General features: G+C 43.5%; 3 protein-coding genes across 3 annotated transcripts; all 3 read right to left on the reverse strand.

Moving 5' to 3' along the window:
- Positions 1-237: 237 nt before the first annotated feature.
- On the reverse strand, positions 238-1,531 carry LOC306979497 (odorant receptor 131-2-like; the record flags this gene model as incomplete). The annotated part of the gene is made up of 2 exons (XM_079578455.1): positions 238-273; positions 773-1,531. 2 exons carry the CDS (start codon positions 1,529-1,531, stop codon positions 238-240), a joined length of 795 nt encoding a protein of 264 aa, XP_079434581.1.
- Positions 1,532-7,013: 5,482 nt separating this feature from the next.
- On the reverse strand, positions 7,014-8,433 carry LOC306979498 (odorant receptor 131-2-like; the record flags this gene model as incomplete). Its single annotated transcript, XM_079578456.1, has 2 exons — positions 7,014-7,775; positions 8,281-8,433. 2 exons carry the CDS (start codon positions 8,431-8,433, stop codon positions 7,014-7,016), a joined length of 915 nt encoding a protein of 304 aa, XP_079434582.1.
- A 6,211-nt stretch (positions 8,434-14,644) lies between these two features.
- Positions 14,645-15,397, reverse strand: LOC306979453 (odorant receptor 131-2-like; the record flags this gene model as incomplete). Its single annotated transcript, XM_079578405.1, has 1 exon — positions 14,645-15,397. One exon carries the CDS (start codon positions 15,395-15,397, stop codon positions 14,645-14,647), a length of 753 nt encoding a protein of 250 aa, XP_079434531.1.
- Positions 15,398-21,206: the final 5,809 nt, after the last annotated feature.

The raw sequence follows: 21,206 nt of genomic DNA on the forward strand, positions 1-21,206 counted from the left end.
CATATGTGTGTCAATTGGCTGTTTTTTATTTAATTTATTTATTTATTTGACACAGACCTTGTACAATAAATGTATTGCACAGACAGGAGGTTTATACAGAGTCCATTCACCTCAACAAACATTGAAATGCAATACATACAGTATTTACAACTGCAATTTATATTATTTACAGTTTTTTAAATTTTATTTTACCTTCTTACATTGTTTGGCTGCATGATTAACCTTTTGTAGATGTTTTTAGTCGTAGGGGAAACCGGGGTACCTGGAGAAAGCCTACACAGACACGGGGAGAACATACAAACTCCAAACAGAGAGGCCCCATCCGTCCATGTGACCGTGCCGGTTGTACTCCTTATGCCGAGCCAGAGTGAAACAATCATACCATTCCTCCATTGTCTTCCATGAATCTTTTCAAGTTAAAATCAGAGCAGTTTTCTTGAATACTGATTAAATAAAGACAGTAGGCCTACATGTTCAGTGTTTTATTTAACAACTTCAAAAAAACTGTAGCCTCTTGATAGTTTACATAATGAAAAACGTTGCAACAAAAGTGCTTGGCTCAGAAGGTTGATTCTAAGTTAATGTGTCCTGTTGTTAGATATAGACATTCCTGTGAGTAGACAGTGTTGAGAATATAAAATATAAAAAAAAAGACATTTGGCAGTCCTGGATATGAATCACATAATGTCACAAATATTGCAAATGAATGCTATGTTATGTCAGATTAAAAAAAAGAAAGAATCAAATCAAAACTACATCAAGTAACACTTACATCATTATGCCCTGACCCACAAAACATATACATTTTCAAGTATCTCCTGAATGTTTTATCTCGAATCCCATAAACAAGTGGGCTGACGAGACGAGGCATCACATTCGCTATTATGGTTACAAAATAACGAATTGCAAGAATACTTTGAGGAAAAACATACAACAACCCTAATGTTAATGGAGTATACAAATATGTGAGCATCGAGAGCATTAGCTGGAAACTGTGAAGCAGGACGGTGTTTCTGGCCTTTTTGGCATCTGCCGAGGCCGACTTTGCTGTGAAAAGAATCTTGAAGTAAGTGTAGATAAGAGTCAGCCAGACAATAGCCATTAATACAGCATTTAAGACGGTGTTCTTCTGCTCAATATCTGACTTTCGGAAAATACCTTTCCTTTGACAAAAGGCTCGACTATGAAAGAAGTCTAGGTCTTCAGTGGCCAAAGCAACGAACACGTCCGGAATAACAGACTGTGCACTGATCAGCCAAATGATCCCGATTACAATGTAAGTTTTCTTCACTGTGCAGATCTGAGCGTGTCTGAGAGGGAAGCAGACAGCCACATAGCATTCAATGGCCATGATCGCCAGAGTCATCGGGTTATTTAAATCGGCAGATAAAGCAATAATAAGGAAAAGCATGCACAGCCACACATGGAAAGTGTAAATAATGTAGCTCATGACTTGAATGAGGGTCAGCAGTGTCATCAGGATAATGTCGTTGATGACCAGGTGGATGTAAAGGATGTAGCGAGGGTTCATATTGAAAATCTGCAGAAAGAAAAAAGGCAGTGTAAAAGCAAAAGCTAAAAGTAGTTTAACTCTTAAACCACAGAAACTGACAAATGGTTTCTGTGTTGCCTTTAAGGCAGTTTATTCTTTAGTAATTATTTTATAAGTTTAAAATGGTTTAACAATGTTGCATTAAGTTAAGTTATCATTTCCATCTTGTACAAATAAATAATTCATGGTTTTCTGTAATTTAAGTTAGAAAAAAAATATTGTCGTTAAAACTACTTCCGGTTTCGCTGACTCCCGAATGTAAACAGAAGCCATGCTACAGGCTACAAGCAGTCAGATCCACATCAGTTGCCATCCACCTTGAAAACATTAATAAGGCAGTGCTGTATTGATTTATCTATGTGTTTAGCTTTGTATTTCAGCATTATTTTGTTACTTTGATAGGATGAGTGCACTTTGTTTACTTCAGCCATTTTGCTGACATTGTACTGTATGTTTTACACTTTTCACCATCCAGTAAAAGAGGAATTCAAACTACTGTCTCCGAGGCTTCTTTGCTGGTGGTTTAGCTACGTGTTTCGCAAAGACACTACAGCTGCTGTTTGTAAAAAGGTAAATAAATTCACTAAAACATTTTAGAAGAACATTCAAAATATTTGTTGTATAGAGGGGGATATATGTTGGGTTTGCAGGACCTAATGATTTAGCTTGTGTTTTGTTTGCGTGAATTATGTAAAAATAATTATGAATAGGGGTTAATCAGGTTTTCACCAATACAAATCCTGGGTAAGACAATTAAATAAGAAAGGAGTAAATTAAACAGCAATTTCCATATAAAACAAAAACTAGAATGAGTAAAAAGGTGATTGGACCAGTTCTTTGAAACATAACATAAACCTTTCCTCTGACCTCGTGCCTGGCGAAGGTATAAACCAGTGTAGCATTAATGTAGTTGATGGACAAACAGAGAGTCACAGTGATCACATTCTTCATAATGGCAGTCACCAGATTGTCCCGGACGACCGCTGAAGTTGAGTTACTGCTGAAGCTGGAGAAATTCATTGAAAATCCTAGACGATAGATAAATAAGCAAATAAATAAACATAGTTGTAGTTTATATTTCTAGTCACATGGGGTTATATAAAGTCCATGTTTTCACCACAGGATACATACCTAGTATAAGGACATACCAGAGTATAATGAAGTAATACCTACAGAGCCTATTGCAATAGAAGAGCTTATCTCGCCATTGCCTCATTGATGTTGGAAAACACATCATGGGTCTCAATGGAAGATCATTTATAGGCTTTACTGATGTCTTGGGATCAAAGCTGGTGTTTACAGACAGTCTGAGTCAATAGTTACCGTCCCTAAAGTCGACTTCTACATTGATTGGATTGAAGTTAAAGAGATTGTTAATTCATAACAGGAAAGTTGAGATTGTCGATATTCACAAACATGACTCAACTTATAAAACTAAAACAATAATTAAGGAGAAAAGTCATTACGGAGATAAAACTGGACAGTTTGATTTCACAATTCATTTGGAACAAAAAGACTCCTAAGATTAAGAAAGGTTTTTTACAAAAAACAAAAGTATTTAGTGGAATGGGATTGCCTTGCTTCAGATTCTATTACTGGTCGTGCAATATCCAATCTTTGCCCCTCTAGGGTTACGCAAAAGGGCCTGACTAGGTTGAGATGCAACATCAGAGTTGTCATTTTAGCTTGTTAAGAGCATTTATTTATTCTTCCTTAAAAGCGCACAGCGTAACATTCTGGACTATAAATACTTTTCAGTCACGTGACTTTTGTTGTTAAGGACAACTGATTGACAGTGGCATTTTTATGTACTCGTAATCATTGCTCCAGAAGATAACAGTAAAAACACGGCCCCAGAGAGCGCACGTTTATGTGAAGAAACCAGTGAGTCAGTGTTTAAAATGTAGCATGCTACCGGTTAGCATTTGTGACCCATCACGAGAATGGGGGACACAACTCGGTTTTGGGGCATTTTGAGCAGGACATAGCTTGTGAAAGTGTCGTCTCCAAAGTTTCCAACAATGTGTAACACATGGAAATCTGATAATATTTGGTGAAGATGTGGCAAGTTGAATTTAGGAACTGGAAATATGTCACTGCTGTCACTGCTTTGATATCAAGGCTCTTCATGAGGAAGCAGCGCCACATAATTAATAAATCCACTTCCAAACATGTTTGTTGTAACGTTCACGGTTCAGCTCGTCTGCTACAATCTTTGCGGCGTCCATTCTTTTTTTTTTTTTTTTTATGCTTTTTTAGTATGATCCCCCGGCGTCCATTCAATGCAACCTGGTGTTGATCAAGCCGGTTTGAACCTAAAAGTTTACGATTTTAAATATACCAATACTGCTAGCTTAAACTTGTAGAGGCTTCTTCTTGACTTCAACAGAACGCAAGAAGAAGCTAACGCCAGACTAAAATAACAAGTGATATTTAGTCTGGGGACACCAATTCATTTTCTTGTAGGAGAGGTGTGGTTTACGATCGTCCATAGCCGTTTATTGGGCGCTACGAATGTCTATCATGCGTCTGCACGAGGCCACAGCCAATCGTATCTGATGACGTATGACGTACCCGCTGTAAACTTTCGAGCTAAACTATTTAGAACACGGCCTAAAGCTTAATCGAAAAATAGCATTGCGTCTGCTGCTGTCATGTTTGATCCGTAAATAAACTTTTTTTTTTTAAATCCGTAAATAAACTACAAGCTTCCGCATATCGAATAGCTTGTCATCATCTTGCCGTCACTCCTTCTTCTATGATTGGTTCCAAAATCCATGCAAAAATTTCGGCTGCTGTGCAGTTCGAAATGATTCGAACGCACACAGCAGTCTGGTGTTAGCCAGGTTAGCGACGGGTCACATTTAGCTTCAATAGCTGCACTGTGGAGTGCGTAGGACTGTTTTTAATGCAGGTTAGCTGACATCGTAGAAATGCACTAGCCTTGCATTAGCCTAGTGCCACAAAACTCTTCAAACATAAGAACTGCATGAATTACAAAAAAAATCGCCAGGTACCAGCAACACTGATAACTAGGAAATGAGGCCCTATGTCAAAAATCCTGAAATATCCCTTTAAAGTCCCAGTCCTGAATGCTTTCATCTTGGAAAAAAAAAAATTGGTTGTAATACAGCTCCCCTAAAAGATTAACCAGATCTTTATTTAAAATATACATGGATAGTTAAAACTTTAGCTTTACGTAAATGAAAACAATTCACTTGATTCCGACATCAATCCTCTTCTTTTTACAGTTAGACATAGAAATCCAAAACATTACCTTATTGTAAAGATATGGATACGGATTGTTAAAACTTTAGATTTACAAAAATGTAAATAATTCAGCAGAAAATTTTACTTGGTCGTAACCATGCCATATTTTGCATGGTGTTGCCGTAGTGATGACCAGAACTCCCCATTTTATTCTAAAGGTAATTAAGTGACTTATGCTTTTTCTATCTCCTCTCAGAGCATTTGTTTGAATGAGAACGGCTTTCTTCACCCATTGCAAAAAAAGCTCTATGGTGAATTTAAAAGCTGCCCCTTGCAAAGTGCCCAACATGACATCAAGGATGATTTAATCAGATGAGCACGGGACTTGAGACTTACTTGACCAAAGCTCCAAAAAGAGTTGACTTGACTTGGGACTTGCTGTTTGTGACTCGAGACTTAACTTGGACTTGAGGCCAATGACTCTCAGTGACTTGCTGTGACTTTATAGTTATTATTTGAGTGAAACGGTCGAAAGATCAGGATTCATTTCGTAAAAAGGGGAGCATTTATGTTTACATTATGGTAATTAGCCACATGCGTGTTCGGTTTCCCCACGGAGCATCTAATCAATACAGCGAAAAAAGGCAGGAGGAAATACGACGTGTTTCTTTGGATGCATTAAAAGTTTTCGAAAGACAGTGAAGGTGAGGAGATTTACGGACAGGAAAACGTTTGAAACAATGGACTGTACCTACAGCGCAGACGGAGCCTCCAGAACGACGATGTGCAATAGCTGGATTAATGACAGAAATCTTGTTTTTTCCCCCCAATGTTTTAAAGGGATATTTCAGGATTTTTGACATAGGGCCTCATTTCATAGTATCATAGTCATAGTGTTGCTGATTCCTGGAGATATTTTTTTTGTAATTCATGCAGTTCTTATGTTTGAAGAGTTTTGTGGCGCTAGGCTAATGCAAGGCTAGCGCATTTCTATGGTATCAGCTAGCCTGCATTAAAAACAGTCTGACCCGCTCCACAGAGCACCTGAGGCAAATCACTTATAACACCAGTGTGTCGATAGAACAATTTTTGGAATATAACTGGCCTTGCATCACATGAATGATCGCATTTTGAGGGACTAATTTCTAGCAGATCACTCCGCCGCTGCATAGCTTATACAAACACGAAGCAGATGCTGCTCAAATATAAGGTATTTTAAATGCAAAATGGTTAAAATTATTCTATCGACACAGACATTTATATGGTTAGTCTGGTGTTATAAGTGATTTGCCTCAGGTGCTCTGTGGAGCGGGTCAGACTGTTTTTAAAGCAGGCTAGCTGATATAAGAACTGCATGAATTACATAAAAAATATCTCCAGGTACCAGCAACACTCTGGATAACTAGGAAATGACGCCCTATGTCAAAAATCCTGAAATATCCCTTTAATTCGTTCACACAAAGTTTACAGCATTTAGTGGCTATTTTACGCATCCGCACACAGCCCAGTGACAGCGGGACTGAAGGCTACGCGTAATCTATTTTGAGCAGGGGCGAATCCGAGTATATACAGGGGCTGGGGCATTACAGGGGAACCACTGACAGAAAAACTGCCAGAGACTAACAAAAATAAAAAATATTATTTTATATTTCTATTTCAGACTGCAGGGAAAAGCAGCTCATGTTTAAAAGACTCTGTTTCATTTTTTTTTTTAAGTCGGCCCCCACGGGCCCCCTTCCTTAAAATGCTGTCCCAGTAATTTTGTACATAGACTGGAGCATTTAAAATATATATAGTTTGAATTTTTTGGCGATTAAATATTAAATTCAAAAATTCAAAATTACTATATCTTGAGAAAGCACTTGTTTTTGTTTTCAAGATTAAACACATTTTGAAAAGTAGACGCGTTGGTGTTTGTGACTTGAGGTGACTGTCGGCTAAAGCAAGACTTGACTTGACTTGACCCCATGACCGATTGACTTGGACTTGACTCGAGACTTGCATTTAGTGACTTACTCCCACCTCTGTTAATATCACTTACAGTTATGAAAAAAGACAGACTCATGCTCCTCTCACTTTCTGTCTTGTTGCTGTGTTCTGCCTCCGAGGCCAAAAGCAGTTTTACTCTTTGAATTTTAATCAGAAAGTACACACGAACGATGATGGCAACAGTGAAGTAATGAATATGCCATGTTCTGTCTCATTCTCCGAAATCAAATCAATAATTTACCTCAATTAAAATATACTTTGTTTATTTTTTCTCACAAAGCCAATATACTTTCAGATACTTTCGAAAGGTTTTATCTCGAATCCCGTAAACCAGAGGACTGACAATCCTTGGCATCACATTAACTATGATGGCCACAGCATATCGAATAGCAAGCACTTTTTGAGGAAACAGATTTGTTAGTCCAATTGATATTGGATCATCTACATATGTGAGCATTGAGAGCATTAGCTGGAAACTGTGAAGCAGGACGGTGTTTCTGGCCTTTTTGGCATCTGCTGAGGCCGACTTTGCTGTGAAAAGAATCTTGAAATATGTGTAGATAAGAGTCAGCCAGACAATACCCATTAATACACCATTAAAGACGGTGTTCTTCTGCTCAACATCTGAATTTCGGAAAATACTTTTAACCAGACAAAAGACTCGACTATGAAAGAAGTCTAGGTCTTCAGTGGCCAAAGCAACAAACACGTCTGGAATAACAAACTGTGCACTGATCAGCCAAATGATTCCGATTACAATGTATGTTTTCTTCACTGTGCAGATCTGAGCGTGTCTGAGAGGGAAGCAGACAGCGACATAGCATTCAATGGCCATGATCCCCAGAGTCATCGGGTTGTTAAAATCGGCAGATGAAGCAAAAACAAGGAATAGCATGCACAGCCACACGTGCATAGTGTAAATGATGTAGCTCAGGACTTGAATGAGGGTCAGCAGTGTCATCAGGATAATGTCGTTGATGACCAGGTGGATGTAGAGGATGTAGCGAGGGTTCGTGTTGAAAACCTGCAGAAACAGAAGGGGTGGTGGGTGGGGGGGCTTGACATTTACTTGAGTTCATCAGCCAATGTAAAATCTAACGCGAAAAACAATTTACAGTAAAAACACAGGAACTGACAGATGATCAAGGTTTGTAAATAAATTCACTAGTCTAACAGTTTACAGATAAAATATGTTGGATTTGCAAGACCTCATTATTAAGCTGAAGTGTTTTGTTTTCATAGATTATACACAAAATAATTAACAAAAATAGAAGAAAAATAGAGGTTAGTCAAGTCCTGCACTACAAATCGTGGGTAAGCAAAATAAACAAGAGTAAACTAAACAAAATGAAATGAAATGCAGAAATGTTTGCTTGTTGAGTTGAATCTTGCAATTTCCCCATAAAACAAAACCTAGAATGTGTTAATGTGATCAGACCAGTTCTTTGGGGGGAAAAAACAACAACAACAACAAAGAACAACAAACTGCCCAACAGTAAATCCCTATACCCTTAAACCTTTCCTCTGACCTCGTGCCTGGCGAAGGTATAAACCAGTGTAGCATTAATGTAGTTGATGGATAAACAGAGAGTCACAGTGATCACATTCTTCATAATGGCATTCAAGAGATTGTCCCGGACGACCGCTGAACTTGAGTTGCTGCTGGAGCTGGAGAAATTCATTGAAAATCCTATAAACAGATAAATAATCAAACAAACAAATATGGTTGCCGTTTATATTTCTATATAAGTCACAGTGGGTTATATAAAGTCCATGTTTCACAGCAGGATACGAAGCTATAATCTAATGACATAGGCCAGAGTATAATGAAGTCATACCTTCAGCGCATATTGCAATAGAAGAGCTTATCTCATCGTTGTCTCATTGATGTTGGAAAACACATCATGGGTCTCAATGGAAGATTATTTATAGGGCTTTATAGATGTCTTGGGATCAAAGCTGGTGTTTACAGACAGTCATGAGAGGCCGTCCCTAAAGTCGACCTCTACATTGATTGGATAGAAGTTGAAAAGGTATTATTTATCCTTAACAGGAAAATTGAGATTGTCCATATTCACAAACATGACTCAACTTATGAAACTAACACAATAATTAAAGAGAAGAGTCTGTTCTCTGTCTGCACTGTAATAAATGTTTTCTTGAATAAAAGCAATAAAATTGAGTTCTCTTCAGAGTGCTAGTTTTGGTCCGGGCATTTGGACGCAATTGGACACAAGGGGGCGCCCTTCCAACCTTCTCAGTGTAAAAGTGAATTGACTTTCTTCAGAGTTAGACTTTAGGTCAGACACCATGAGTGACAGTAACATGACACTAAATACAGTGAGCTCTTTGTTTCCAGTAAAAAGTCTGAGGCCTCAGTGAAGAAGGAAGTCATGGAGCTGACCTGAGTTGACCACTCTCCTCCAGTGGTGTACTGGGAACCTATTTCTACGTAATTTAAAGAAGAGTAGCCCACATCAAATGCACATTAATATGGAGTAACAGCTCAGTGATAGTCCACTGGTCTTTGGTGTAGGAGGTTGCCAGTTCAAATATTGCTTTGACACTTTTCTAATGCTTTCTCTTTTCTTGCCGGCGCAAGATTGAGGCCAATATTTCCAATATTACAGCCCTCGCCTCTGGAACGACCTGAGGAGGAGTTCAGGGCTGCAGTGAACGTTCATGTTTTTAAGAGTAGGCTCAAGACCCACCTTTTTATTTGAGCTTTTAGCTGATATCTATTTACTTATTTATTCTGTTATTTGTATTATTATTTATGTTTATAATTATCTTATTATACTAGTTTTTAGTTAGTTTTATATATATGTTTTTCTTATTCTAATGTTATTATTTGCATATTGCAGTTTTGCATTTTTAGAATTTCCAGTGTTTCCTCTGAGGGAGCCCTCTGCCCCGTTGGCTGTGGCTGTGTGGGCACTGTCCTCTGGGTGCCCGGGTGGAGGTGTGATGTTTCTGCTGCACCTCCACTGGGTGTCTGGTGGTGGTGCCCTGTGGCTGATGTACCGCTCCCGGTGCAGACGGCTCCTCTGATGGCATTTCTTTACCTGGTTCATCTGTACCCAGACTCAGCACTACGTCCATTATCTCATCGTGTGTGTGTGTGTGTGTGTGTGTGTGTGTGTGTGTGTGTGTGTGTGTGTGTGTGTGTGTGTGTGTGTGTGTGTGTGTGTGTGTGTGTGTGTGTGTGTGTGTGTGTGTGTGTGTGTGTGTGTGTGTGTGTGTGTGTGTGTGTGTGTGTGTGTGTGTGTGTGGGGGTGTGTGTGTGGGGGTGTGTGTGTGGGGGTGTGTGTGTGTGTGTGTGGGGGTGTGTGTGTGTGTGTGTGGGGGTGTGTGTGGGGGTGTGTGTGTGTGTGTGGGGGTGTGTGTGTGTGTGGGGGGGTGTGTGTGTGGGGGTGTGTGGGGGTGTGTGGGGGTGTGTGGGGGTGTGTGGGGGTGTGTGGGGGTGTGTGGGGGTGGGTGTGGGGGGGTGGGGGGGGTGGGGGGGGTGGGGGGGTGGGGGGGGTGGGGGGGTGGGGGGGTGGGGGGGTGTGTGTGTGTGGCTATGGGGAGGGGGGTGGAGTGAGCAGTGTTGTTGTCTGTTTGGAAGAGTGGGTGGTTGGGTGGGCGGTAACTGCTTTTAATCTGTAAAGCACTTTGTGTTGCAACCTTTTCTGAAAAGCGCTTTATAAATAAAGTTGTGATTGATTGATTTTTTTTTATGTTAGAAAACACATTATGGGTCTCAATGGAAGATCATTTATAGGCTTTATTGATGTTATTTTATGGTGTTTACAGACAGTCAATTGTTTCCGTCCCTAGAGTCGACTTCCACATTGATTGGATATAAGTTTTAAAAGATATTATTCATCCTTGACAGGAAAATTGAGATTGTCCATGACATGAGGAGAATAAAAAACATTTGTAACTTCCGGAATAGATTTGGCTCAGGACGAACAGAGAAGACGTCATGTTACCATGCACAATACAAAGGTAAAAGAAAATTGGAACATTTCAAAGGACCAAACAGGAATTAGCATTTTGTGGGAGTGAAATGATGGCCATCTCCTGTGATCATGTGAAAGACAGTATGTCGAAAAGATGTCAAAAAGGAGAAAGATAAGAGAATCAGCCTGCCTCCACTAGAATCAGCCTGCCTCCACTCACTCACGCATGCGCAGAGAGGCCATACTCGGGACAACGCTCCGCTTACTCATGACCTTAAAAAAGCTGCTCTTGAACATAGATTAGTCCTCAGAGCGCACGTGGCTGGTGACTCCGCTTACCTAAGCCACTCATACTTTACAGAAGGAAGCCGCGTGGTCTACAACATGAATGTGTGCCGGGCTTAGTCAACCAGGCAGTTCCACAAATGGCCACTAGAGTGTAGTTAAGGGCACGGTGTTTCAAGGAGGCATTTGAGACCAGTTGATAGTGAAGTCAATGGCTATTTTTACGGTTTTGACTTGAAGTTTCCATCCATCCATCCATTTTCTTCCGCTTTATCCGGGGCCGGGTCGCGGGGGCAGCAGTCTCAGCAGAGATGCCCAAACTTCCCGATCCACACACACTTCCTCCAGCTGTTCTGGGGGGACCCCGAGGCGACATAAGGCCAGCTCGGAGACATAGTCCCACCACCGTGTCCTGGGTCTTCCACGAGGCCTTGTCCCACTAGGACATGCCTGGAACACCTCCCGCGGGAGGCATCCGAAACAGATGCCCGAGCCACCTCAGCTGGCTCCTTTCGACGTGAAGGAGCAGCGACTCTACTCCGAGCTCCTCCCGGGTAACTGAGCTCCTCACCCGATCTCGGAGGGTGCGCCCAGCCACCCTGCGAAGGAAACTCATTTCGGCCGCTTGTATTCGCGATCTTGTCCTTTCGGTCATTACCCAAATCTCATGACCATAGGTGAGGGTGGGAACGTAGATCGATCGGTAAATCGAGAGCTTTGCCCCGACTCAGCTCCCTCTTCACCACGACAGACCGATACAGCGACCACATCACTGCTGACGCCGCACCGATCCGTCTGTCGATCTCACGCTCCATCCGTCCCTCACTCGTGAACAAGACCCCGAGATACTTGAACTCCTCCACTTGAGGTAAGGACTCCCCACCGACCTGAAGAGGGGAAACCACCTTTTTCCGGTGGAGAACCATGGCCTCGGATTTGGAGGTGCTGATCCTCATCCCGGCCGCTACACACTCGGCTGCAAACCGCCCCAGTGCGTGCTGAAGGTCCTGGTTTGTTGAAGCCAACAGAACAACATCATCTGCAAACAGCAGAGATGAGACTCTGAGGCTCCCAAACCGGACACCCTCCGGCCCCTGGCTGCGCCGAGAAATTCTGTCCATAAAAGTAATGAACAGAACCGGTGACAAAAGGCAGCCCTGGCGGAGACCAACACGCACCGGGAACAGGTCTGACTTACTGCCGGCAATGCGAACCTGCGGTCATACAGGGAACGGACAGCCCTTAGCAGAGGGCCCCGGACCCCATACTCCCGGAGCACCCCCCACAGGGCACCACGAGGGACGCCGTCGAACGCTTTCTCCAAGTCCACAAAACACATGTGGACTGGTTGGGCGAACTCCCACGAACCCTCGAGCACCCGACGGAGGGTATAGAGCTGGTCCAGTGTGCCACGACCAGGACGAAAACCGCATTGTTCCTCCTGAATCCGAGGTTCAACTATCGGCCAGATCCTCCTCTCCAGCACCCTGGAGTAGACCTTACCGGGGAGGCTAAGGAGGGTGATTCCTCTGTAATTGGAACACACCCTCCGATCCCCCTTCTTAAAGAGAGGGACCACCACCCCGGTCTGCCAATCCAGGGGCACTGTCCCCGACCGCCACGCGATGTTGCAGAGACGTGTCAGCCAAGACAGTCCTACAACATCCAGAGACTTAAGGTACTCAGGGCGAATCTCATCCACCCCCGGAGCCCTGCCACCGAGGAGCTTTCTCACCACCTCGGTTACTTCAGCCCCGGTGATGGGCGAGCCCACCTCCATGTCCCCAGCCTCTGCTTCCTCATCGGAAGACGTGACGGCGGGATTGAGGAGGTCCTCGAGTACTCCTTCCACCGTCCGACGACATCCCCAGTTGAGGTCAGCAGCCCCCCACCCGCACTGTAAACTGTGTTGGTGAAGCACTGCTTCCCCCTCCTGAGGCGCCGGACGGTTTGCCAGAATTTCTTCGAGGCCGACCGATAGTCTTCCTCCATGGCCTCCCCGAACTCCTCCCAGACACGAGTTTTTGCCTCTGCGACCGCACGAGCTGCAGCACGCTTGGCCTGCCGGTACCTCTCAGCTGCCTCAGGAGTCCCACAAGCCAACAAGGCCAGGTAGGACTCCTTCTTCAGCTTGACGGCATCCCTTACTTCCGGACGCCACCACCGGGTTCGGGGATTGCCGCTGCGACAGGCACCAGAGACCTTACGGCCACAACTACGAGCAGCCGCATCAACAATGGAGGAGGAGAACAGAGTCCACTCGGACTCCATGTCCCCCGCCTCCCCCGGAATCTGGGTGAAGCTCTTCCGGAGGTGGGAGTTGAAGACCCCACTGACAGAGGGATCCGCCAGTCGTTCCCAGCAGACCCTCACAACACGCTTGGGCCTGCCAGGTCTGACCGGCTTCCTCCCCTGCCAGCGGATCCAGCTCACCACCAGGTGGTGATCGGTTGACAGCTCCGCCCCTCTCTTCACCCGAGTGTCCGAGACACGCGGCCGGAGGTCAGATGACACAACTACAAAGTCGATCATCGACCTCCTGCCTATGGTGTCCTGGTGCCACGTGCACTTATGGACACCCTTGTGCTCGAACATGGTGTTCGTTATGGACAAACCGTGACTAGCACAGAAGTCCAATAACAGAACACCACTCGGGTTCAGATCGGGGAGGCCGTTCCTCCCAATCACTCCCTCCCAGGTCTCACTGTCATTACCCACGTGGGCGTTGAAGTCCCCCAGTAGAACAATGGAGTCCCCAGTCGGAGCACTATCTAGTACCCCTCCCAGGGACTCCAAGAAGGCCGGGTACTCTGCACTGATGTTGGGCCCGTAGGCCGAGACAACGGTGAGAGACCTGTCCACCCGAAGGCGTAGGGACGCGACCCTCTCGTCCACCGGGGTGAACTCCAACACGTGACGGCTGAGCTGGGGGGATATGAGCAAACCCACCCCAGCCCGCCGCCTCTCCCCGCGGGCAACTCCAGAAAAATGGAGAGTCCAGCCTCTCTCCAGGAGTTGGGATCCGGAACCCAAGCTGTGCTTGGAGGTGAGCCCGACTATATCTAGTCGGTATCTCTCAACCTCCCGCACAAGCTCAGGCTCCTTCCCCCCCAGCGAGGTGACGTTCCATGTCCCGAACGCCAGAAGCTGTGCACGTGGACCAGGTCGTCGAGGCACCCGGCCTCGACTGCCACCCAGTCCTCTTAGCAAGAAGTTTCTTCTTTTTTTTAAAGATTTGATTGGGCAATCACTGCTTGCTCTGCTTGAATGGACGGCACGCCACTGGTGTGTGGGTAATCTTTATTTGTAAAGTACTTCACACAGTCTCAAGGTGCTGAACATGGAGTATGGTTCTCACTACACCCCCTCGCCAGCCAGCTTTTCAAACACTGATCAGAATGTGAACGCAAAGGAGAATTTATTCATTACAGTTATGCAAAAAGACAGACTCGTGCTCCTCTTATTTGCTGTGATGCTGCAGGTTTCAGCCTCCGACGAACGAGACTGAAAGGCCTAGATTGGAAAAGCAGTTTGACTCTGTCTTTTAATCACAAAGTACACACTAATGATGATGACAACAGTGTTAGCGCTGGACATGCCTCACAAATAAATGTCACGTGAAGTAATGACTATGCCATGTTACTATGAGTAAAATAGGCTTTGTTCATTTTTTCCCACAAAGCAAATATACTTTCAGGTATTTCCTAAAGGTTTTATCTCTAATCCCATAAACCAGAGGACTGACAATCCTTGGCATCACATAAACTATTATGGTCAGAGCATATCGAATAGCAAGCACTTTTTGAGGAAACAGATTTGTTAGTCCAATTGATATTGGATCATCTACATATGTGAGCATTGAGAGCATTAGCTGGAAACTGTGAAGCAGGACGGTGTTTCTGGCCTTTTTGGCATCTGCTGAGGCCGACTTTGCTGTGAAAAGAATCTTGAAATATGTGTAGATAAGACTCAGCCAGACAATACCCATTAATACACCATTAAAGACGGTGTTCTTCTGCTCAATATCTGAATTTCGGAAAACACTTTTTACTAGACAAAAGACTCGACTATGAAAGAAGTCTAGGTCTTCAGTGGCCAAAGCAACAAACACGTCCGGAAGAACAGACTGTGCACTGATTAACCAAATGATTCCGATTACAATGTATGTTTTCTTAACTGTGCAGATCTGAGCGTGTCTGAGAGGGAAGCAAACAGCGACATAGCATTCAATGGCCATGATCGCCAGAGTCATCGGGTTGTTAAAATCGGCAGGTGAAGCAAAGATAAGGAAAAGCATGCACAGCCACACGTGCACAGTGTAAATGATGTAGCTCAGGACTTGAATGAGGGTCAGCAGTGTCATCAGGATAATGTCGTTGATGACCAGGTTGATGTAGAGGATGTAGCGAGGGTTCATGTTGAAAACCTGCAGAAACAGAAGGGGTGGTGGGTGGGGGGGCTTGACATTTACTTGAGTTCATCAGCCAGTGTAAAATCTAGCGTGAAATACAATTTACAGTAAAAACAGATGGTCAAGGTTTGTAAATAAGTTCACTAGTCTAACAGTTTACGGATTAAATATGTTGGATTTGCACAACCTCATTATTAAGCTTAAGTGTTTTGTTTTCATAAATTCTATACAAAATAATTAACAAATTATAAATAGAGGTTAGTCAAGTCCTACAATACAAATCGTGGGTAAGAAAAATAAACAAGAGGAATAATATATCACTAAATAATAGTTATTTTAAAAAGCAGAAATGGAGAAATGTTTGCTCTGAAATGATAATGTTGAGTCGAACCTTTCAATTTCCCGATAAAACAAATACTAGAATGTGTTACAGCGATCAGACCAAGTCTTTGAAAAGAACAAAGAACAAACTGCCCAACAGTAAATCTTTATACCCGTAAACCTTTCCTCTGACCTGGTGCCTGGCGAAGGTATAAACCAGTGTAGCATTAATGTAGTTGATGGATAAACAGAGAGTCACAGTGATCACATTCTTCATAATGGCATTCAAGAGATTGTCCCGGACGACCGCTGAAGTTGAGTTGCTGCTGGAGCTGGAGAAATTCATTGTAAATCCTATAAACAGATAAATAATCAAATAAACAAATATGGTTGCCGTTTATATTTCTATATAAGTCACAGTAGGTTATATAAAGTCCATGTTTCACAGCAGGATAAGAAGCTATAATCTAATGGCATAGGACAGAGTATAATGAAGTCATACCTTCAGCGCATATTGCAATAGAAGAGCTTATCTCATCGTTGTCTCATTGATGTTGGAAAACACATCATGGGTCTCAATGGAAGATTATTTATAGGCTTTATTGATGTCTTGGGATCAAAGCTGGTGTTTACAGACAGTCAATAGTTGCAGTCCCTAAAGTCGACCTCTACATTGATTGGATAGAAGTTTAAAAAGATATTACACATCCTTAACACAATTTTGACGCAGTCACAGGCTTTTTTTTAATTGAAGATGGCCAGCATTAACCTGGCATGAGCCAAGTTTTTATTACAGTGCCAATAACATTTGCACTGAAATCAATCTGGGCGCCGGCTTGATTCATTTGGGTAGAAGTTGAATGTTTGGAGCAGAATTAGCTGCTTATTGGATCAAGAACACCACAAATCAATTCAGTGTTTAGTTTTGAAAAAGGTTATGTGTGTTTGTGTTATGTGTTGTATCATACCTTGTGGTATTTGTGATTGCTGCATTGTGAAGTAGTGTCTTTTTTGCCAGAACCAATTTTAGTTCTAGCCAAACGGTGAAGGCGGAAGCGGTTCAAGATGGATTCTCATGTGTTTGTAAACTCACAAATACCGCGAGAATTCAGCTTGCTGGCAAGGTTAGGCCAGCATCGAAAGAGTCCACTTTTTCCCCAGCACCGTATATGCTTTCTTTGCTGAATAAATGAAATAAAATTTAATTTCTTCTTCTTTTTTTCTTCTTCTGTCTTTGAGAAACAGTTACGCACCAGACCATCCCTGGTATCCATGTCAATCTGAGGCATTGTGGCTGAGGCTTATCTGGTGCACCTGGGATTCCTTCTAAAGGAGAGATCTTAGCATTGGTTTTCTTGTGTGCACCTGCATCTGAAGCAGGACAGGCAAAAGTCTTTATGACCGTGGCTCGTGAGGCCACAACAAAGAAGGAGCAGGAAACAGATTGAGTTTTTAACCCTCAGTGACACATTTTCTTTAATTGAATTCGTTAGAGAAACATATATATGTATATATATATATATATATATATATATATATATATATATATATATATATACACTGTGTTCCAAATTATTATGCAAATTGGATTTTTGTGTGAAAACGGTAAAAAAAAAAACAATAATAATGAAACTCATGGATGGTATCGTTTCTTGGGGCTCTATGAATCACTGACATTAATCTCAGAGACCTGGGATGATTAGTTTTCAGGTTAAGCCCAGTTAAGGGAAAAACTACTGAAAAAGGGTGTTCCACTTTATTATGCAGATCATCATTTTCAAGCAACATGGGAAAGAAAACGGATCTCTCTGCTGATGAAAAGCGTGAAATAGTTGAATGCCTTGGTCTAGGTATGAAAACCTTCGATATTTCAGGAAAGATTAAGCGTAATCATCGTACTGATAAGAGATTTGTGGATGATTCAGAGCACACTCGGGTTTGTGCAGATAAAGGCACAATGAGGACGGTTTCTGCCAGACAAATACATCAGATTAAGAGAACAGATGCTACAAAGCAGCATGCAGGTATTTGAAGCTGCTGGTGCCTCTGGAGTCCCCCAAACATCAAGGTGTAGGACCCTCCAGAGGCTGCAGTTGTGCATAAACCTTCTATCCGGGCCTCCCCTAAACGGTTAATTGAATGTTCATGAACAGAAAGGGCTGCAACGGGCTCAGAAATACATGAAGACTCATTTTCAAACAGTCTTGTTCACTGATGAGGCCGTGTAGCCCTGGATGGTCAGATCAATGGAGTAGTGAATAGTTGGTGAATGGCCACAATGTCCCAACAAGGCTGTGACGTCAGTAAAGAGGTAGCGGAGTCATGTTGAGAGAGCTGGTCGGCCCCTTTAGGCCCTTTTAGGCTCCCTGAAGGTATGAAAATGACCTTTGAAAAATATGTGGAGTTTCTGACTGACAACTGTCTTCTATGCTACAAAAAGAAGAGCCGTGCTTTCCCGAACAAGATCCTCTTCATGCATGACAACGCACCATATCCTGCTGTAAAGAAAACCTCTGCATCACTGGCTGCTATGGACATAAAAGGAGAGAAACTCATGATGTGGACCCCCTCCTCCCCTGACCTCAACCTATTAAGAACCTTTGGAGCCTCAACAAAAAAGACTTCTATGAGGGTGGGAGGCAGTTTTCATCCAAACATCAGCTCTGGGAGGCTATTCTGACATCCTGCAAACAAATCCAAGCAGAAACTGTCCAAAAACTCACAAGTTTAATGGATTTAAGAATTTTGAAGCTGCTATCACACAAGGGCTCCTTTGGTAAAATATAACTTGACCTGTTAATATTGTTTTGATTGAAATAGCTTTTGATTTCAGTAAATATGACCTCCTAATGCTACAAATTCAACAAATGACCATTTTCAGTTAACTACAAGCTTTAAAATGTATTGAAACGATGAGTTGCATAATAACTTGGAACAGTGGATTTTGAGGTTTTTACTATATTTATTTTTGAAAAAAATACTGTTATCACTGGGAGATTTTTTCCACCACATTTAAATGATCCTCTACCAGGTAAAGACTTGAAAATTATGCTGACTCTCATTTGAGTTGACAATTTAGAAAATCAGAGAAAAATGTCATTTGCATAATAATTTGGAACGCAGTGTACACTGCTCACAAAAACTTAGGGCACACTCAAAAAACACATCCTAGATGTCAATCAATTCGATTTTTCGGATGAAAATCTTTATTCATAGTGTAGGGCAATGTGTTGAGAACAAAATAACATAAGAATGATAAATGGAAATCAAATTCTCAGCCCCTGGAGGTCTGGATCCAAAATTATAGTCAAAATCAAAGTGACAACTCAGGTCACTGATTGATCCAAATTCTGTAGAAATTCCTCCAAACGAGTCTGTATCATCCTCAGTAGTGTGTGTGGCCTCCACGTGCCTGAATGCACTCCCTACAACGCCTGGGCATGCTCCTGATGAGACCACGGATGTCCTCCTGAGGGATCTCCTCCCAGACCTGGATTAGAGCATCAGTCAGCTCCTGGACAGTCTGTGGTGCGACGTGGCGTTGATGGATGGACCGAGACATGATGTCCCAGATGTGCTCTATTGGATTTAAGTCTGGGGAACGGGCAGGCCAGTCCATAACATCAATACCTTCATCATGCAGGACCTGCTGACACACTCTTGCCACATGTGGCCTGGCATTATCAGGCATCAGAAGGAACCCAGGGCCCACAGCACCAGCATATGGTCTTACAATAGGTCTGAGGATCTCATCCCGGTCCCCAATGCCAGTCAGGGAACCTCTGGCTCGCACATGGAGGGCTGTGCGGCCCTCCAATGAAATGCCTCCCCAGACCATCACTGACCCACCACCAAACCGGTCATGCTGGATGATGTTGCAGCAGCAGAACGTTCTCCAGGGCGTCTCCAGACTCTGTCACGTCTGTCACATGTGCTCAGGGTGAACCTGCTCTCATCCGTGAAGAGCACAGGGCACCATTGGCCAATCTGCCAATCGCTGTGTTCTCGGGCAAATGCCAATCGGGCTGCACGGTGTTGGGCAGTAAGCACCGGCCCAACTTGTGGACGTCGGGCCCTCATACCACCCTCATGGAGTCGGTTTCTGACCGTTTGAGGACCAACATGCACATTTGTGGCCCTCTGGAGGTCATTTTGTAGGGCTCGGGCAGTGCTTCTCCTGTTTCTCCGTGCACAAATGAGCAGATAGCGGTCCTGCTGCTGGGTTGTTGACCTCGGTCGGCCCCCCCCCAGGTCTCCTAGTGTACTGGCCTGTCTCCTGGTATCTCCTCCATGCTCTGGACACTGCGCTGGGAGACACAGCAAACCTTCTTGCCACAGCACGAATGGACGTGCCATTTTGAATGAGCATCACTCCCTGAGCAACTTCTGTGGGTTGTAGATGCTCCTCATGATACCTCTAGTGGTGAGAACACTGGACAAATGCAAAAGTGTTCCAAAAACACGGTACAAAGGATGAAGACAGGGAAATGGTCTGTGGTCACCACCTGCAAAACCATTCCTCTTTTGGAGTGATCTTGCTAATTGCCTCTCATTTCCACCTGTTGTCTGTTTAATTTCCACAACACCAAGTGAAATTGATTCACAATAAGCGTGGCTTCCTAACTGGACAGTCTGATATCCCAGAAATTTGACTGACTTGGAGTTACATTGTGTTTTTTGAGTGTGCCCTAAGTTTTTGTGAGCAGTGTATATATATTTTATCTATTCATCAGTGTTAGTGGATCACTTGATGTATTGGTGGAGAGTATTGCCGATGACAAAGTGGTGTTGACATGACGGTAAAATGGTGCATGCAGGTGGCGTGGCTGACATGGGTCGGCAGCTTGTGCGAGATTATGTCCTGCCAGAAGACAAAGACACCTGGGCCAAACACATGCATGATAATAACAGAGCAGACAGGGAGCGCGCACGTGGTGGATTGGATGGAGCTTACATAAAGGCGTCACAGTTTCGCCCTAAGAGCTCGAGTTCGTCCTGGTGAGGCCCTGTGTGAAGCCAATTGGGTATGGCCTGGGATCGGGTTTTACTTTTTTAACAAGAGCAGAGAGAACAGTACACACTCTGGATTTTACTTAGATCAACAGACAGCTCGGCTCACAGCGACTGCTGAACTTGAGGGGTTTAAATAATATAATAATTTTTGGCTATCGCACCCCTGCATTGGGGTCTGTTATGGGAGTTCCTGAATCGCAGGGATCTCCTATCTCAGTTGCACTTGTTCCTGGGCCTGGCCCCTGTGAGGCCCCAGTTTCTAGCCATGGGCTTACCGCAGTCGGTGGTTGACACCCTACAGGAAACCTGTGCTCCTTCCACCAGGGCTGCATATTCTTACAGTTGGGTGTTTAAAACTTGGTGTAGGTCCAGACAGTTGGACGACTAGTTTCATTGATAAGTACAGCTGGGTGTCATCTGCTTAACAGTGAAAATGTATATTGTGATTTCGGAAGCCTAATGAAAGCATTTTTGAAAACTG

Source organism: Gobius niger (genome assembly GCF_951799975.1).
Source record: "Gobius niger genome assembly, chromosome: 20".
Taxonomy (NCBI): Eukaryota; Metazoa; Chordata; class Actinopteri; order Gobiiformes; family Gobiidae; genus Gobius; species Gobius niger.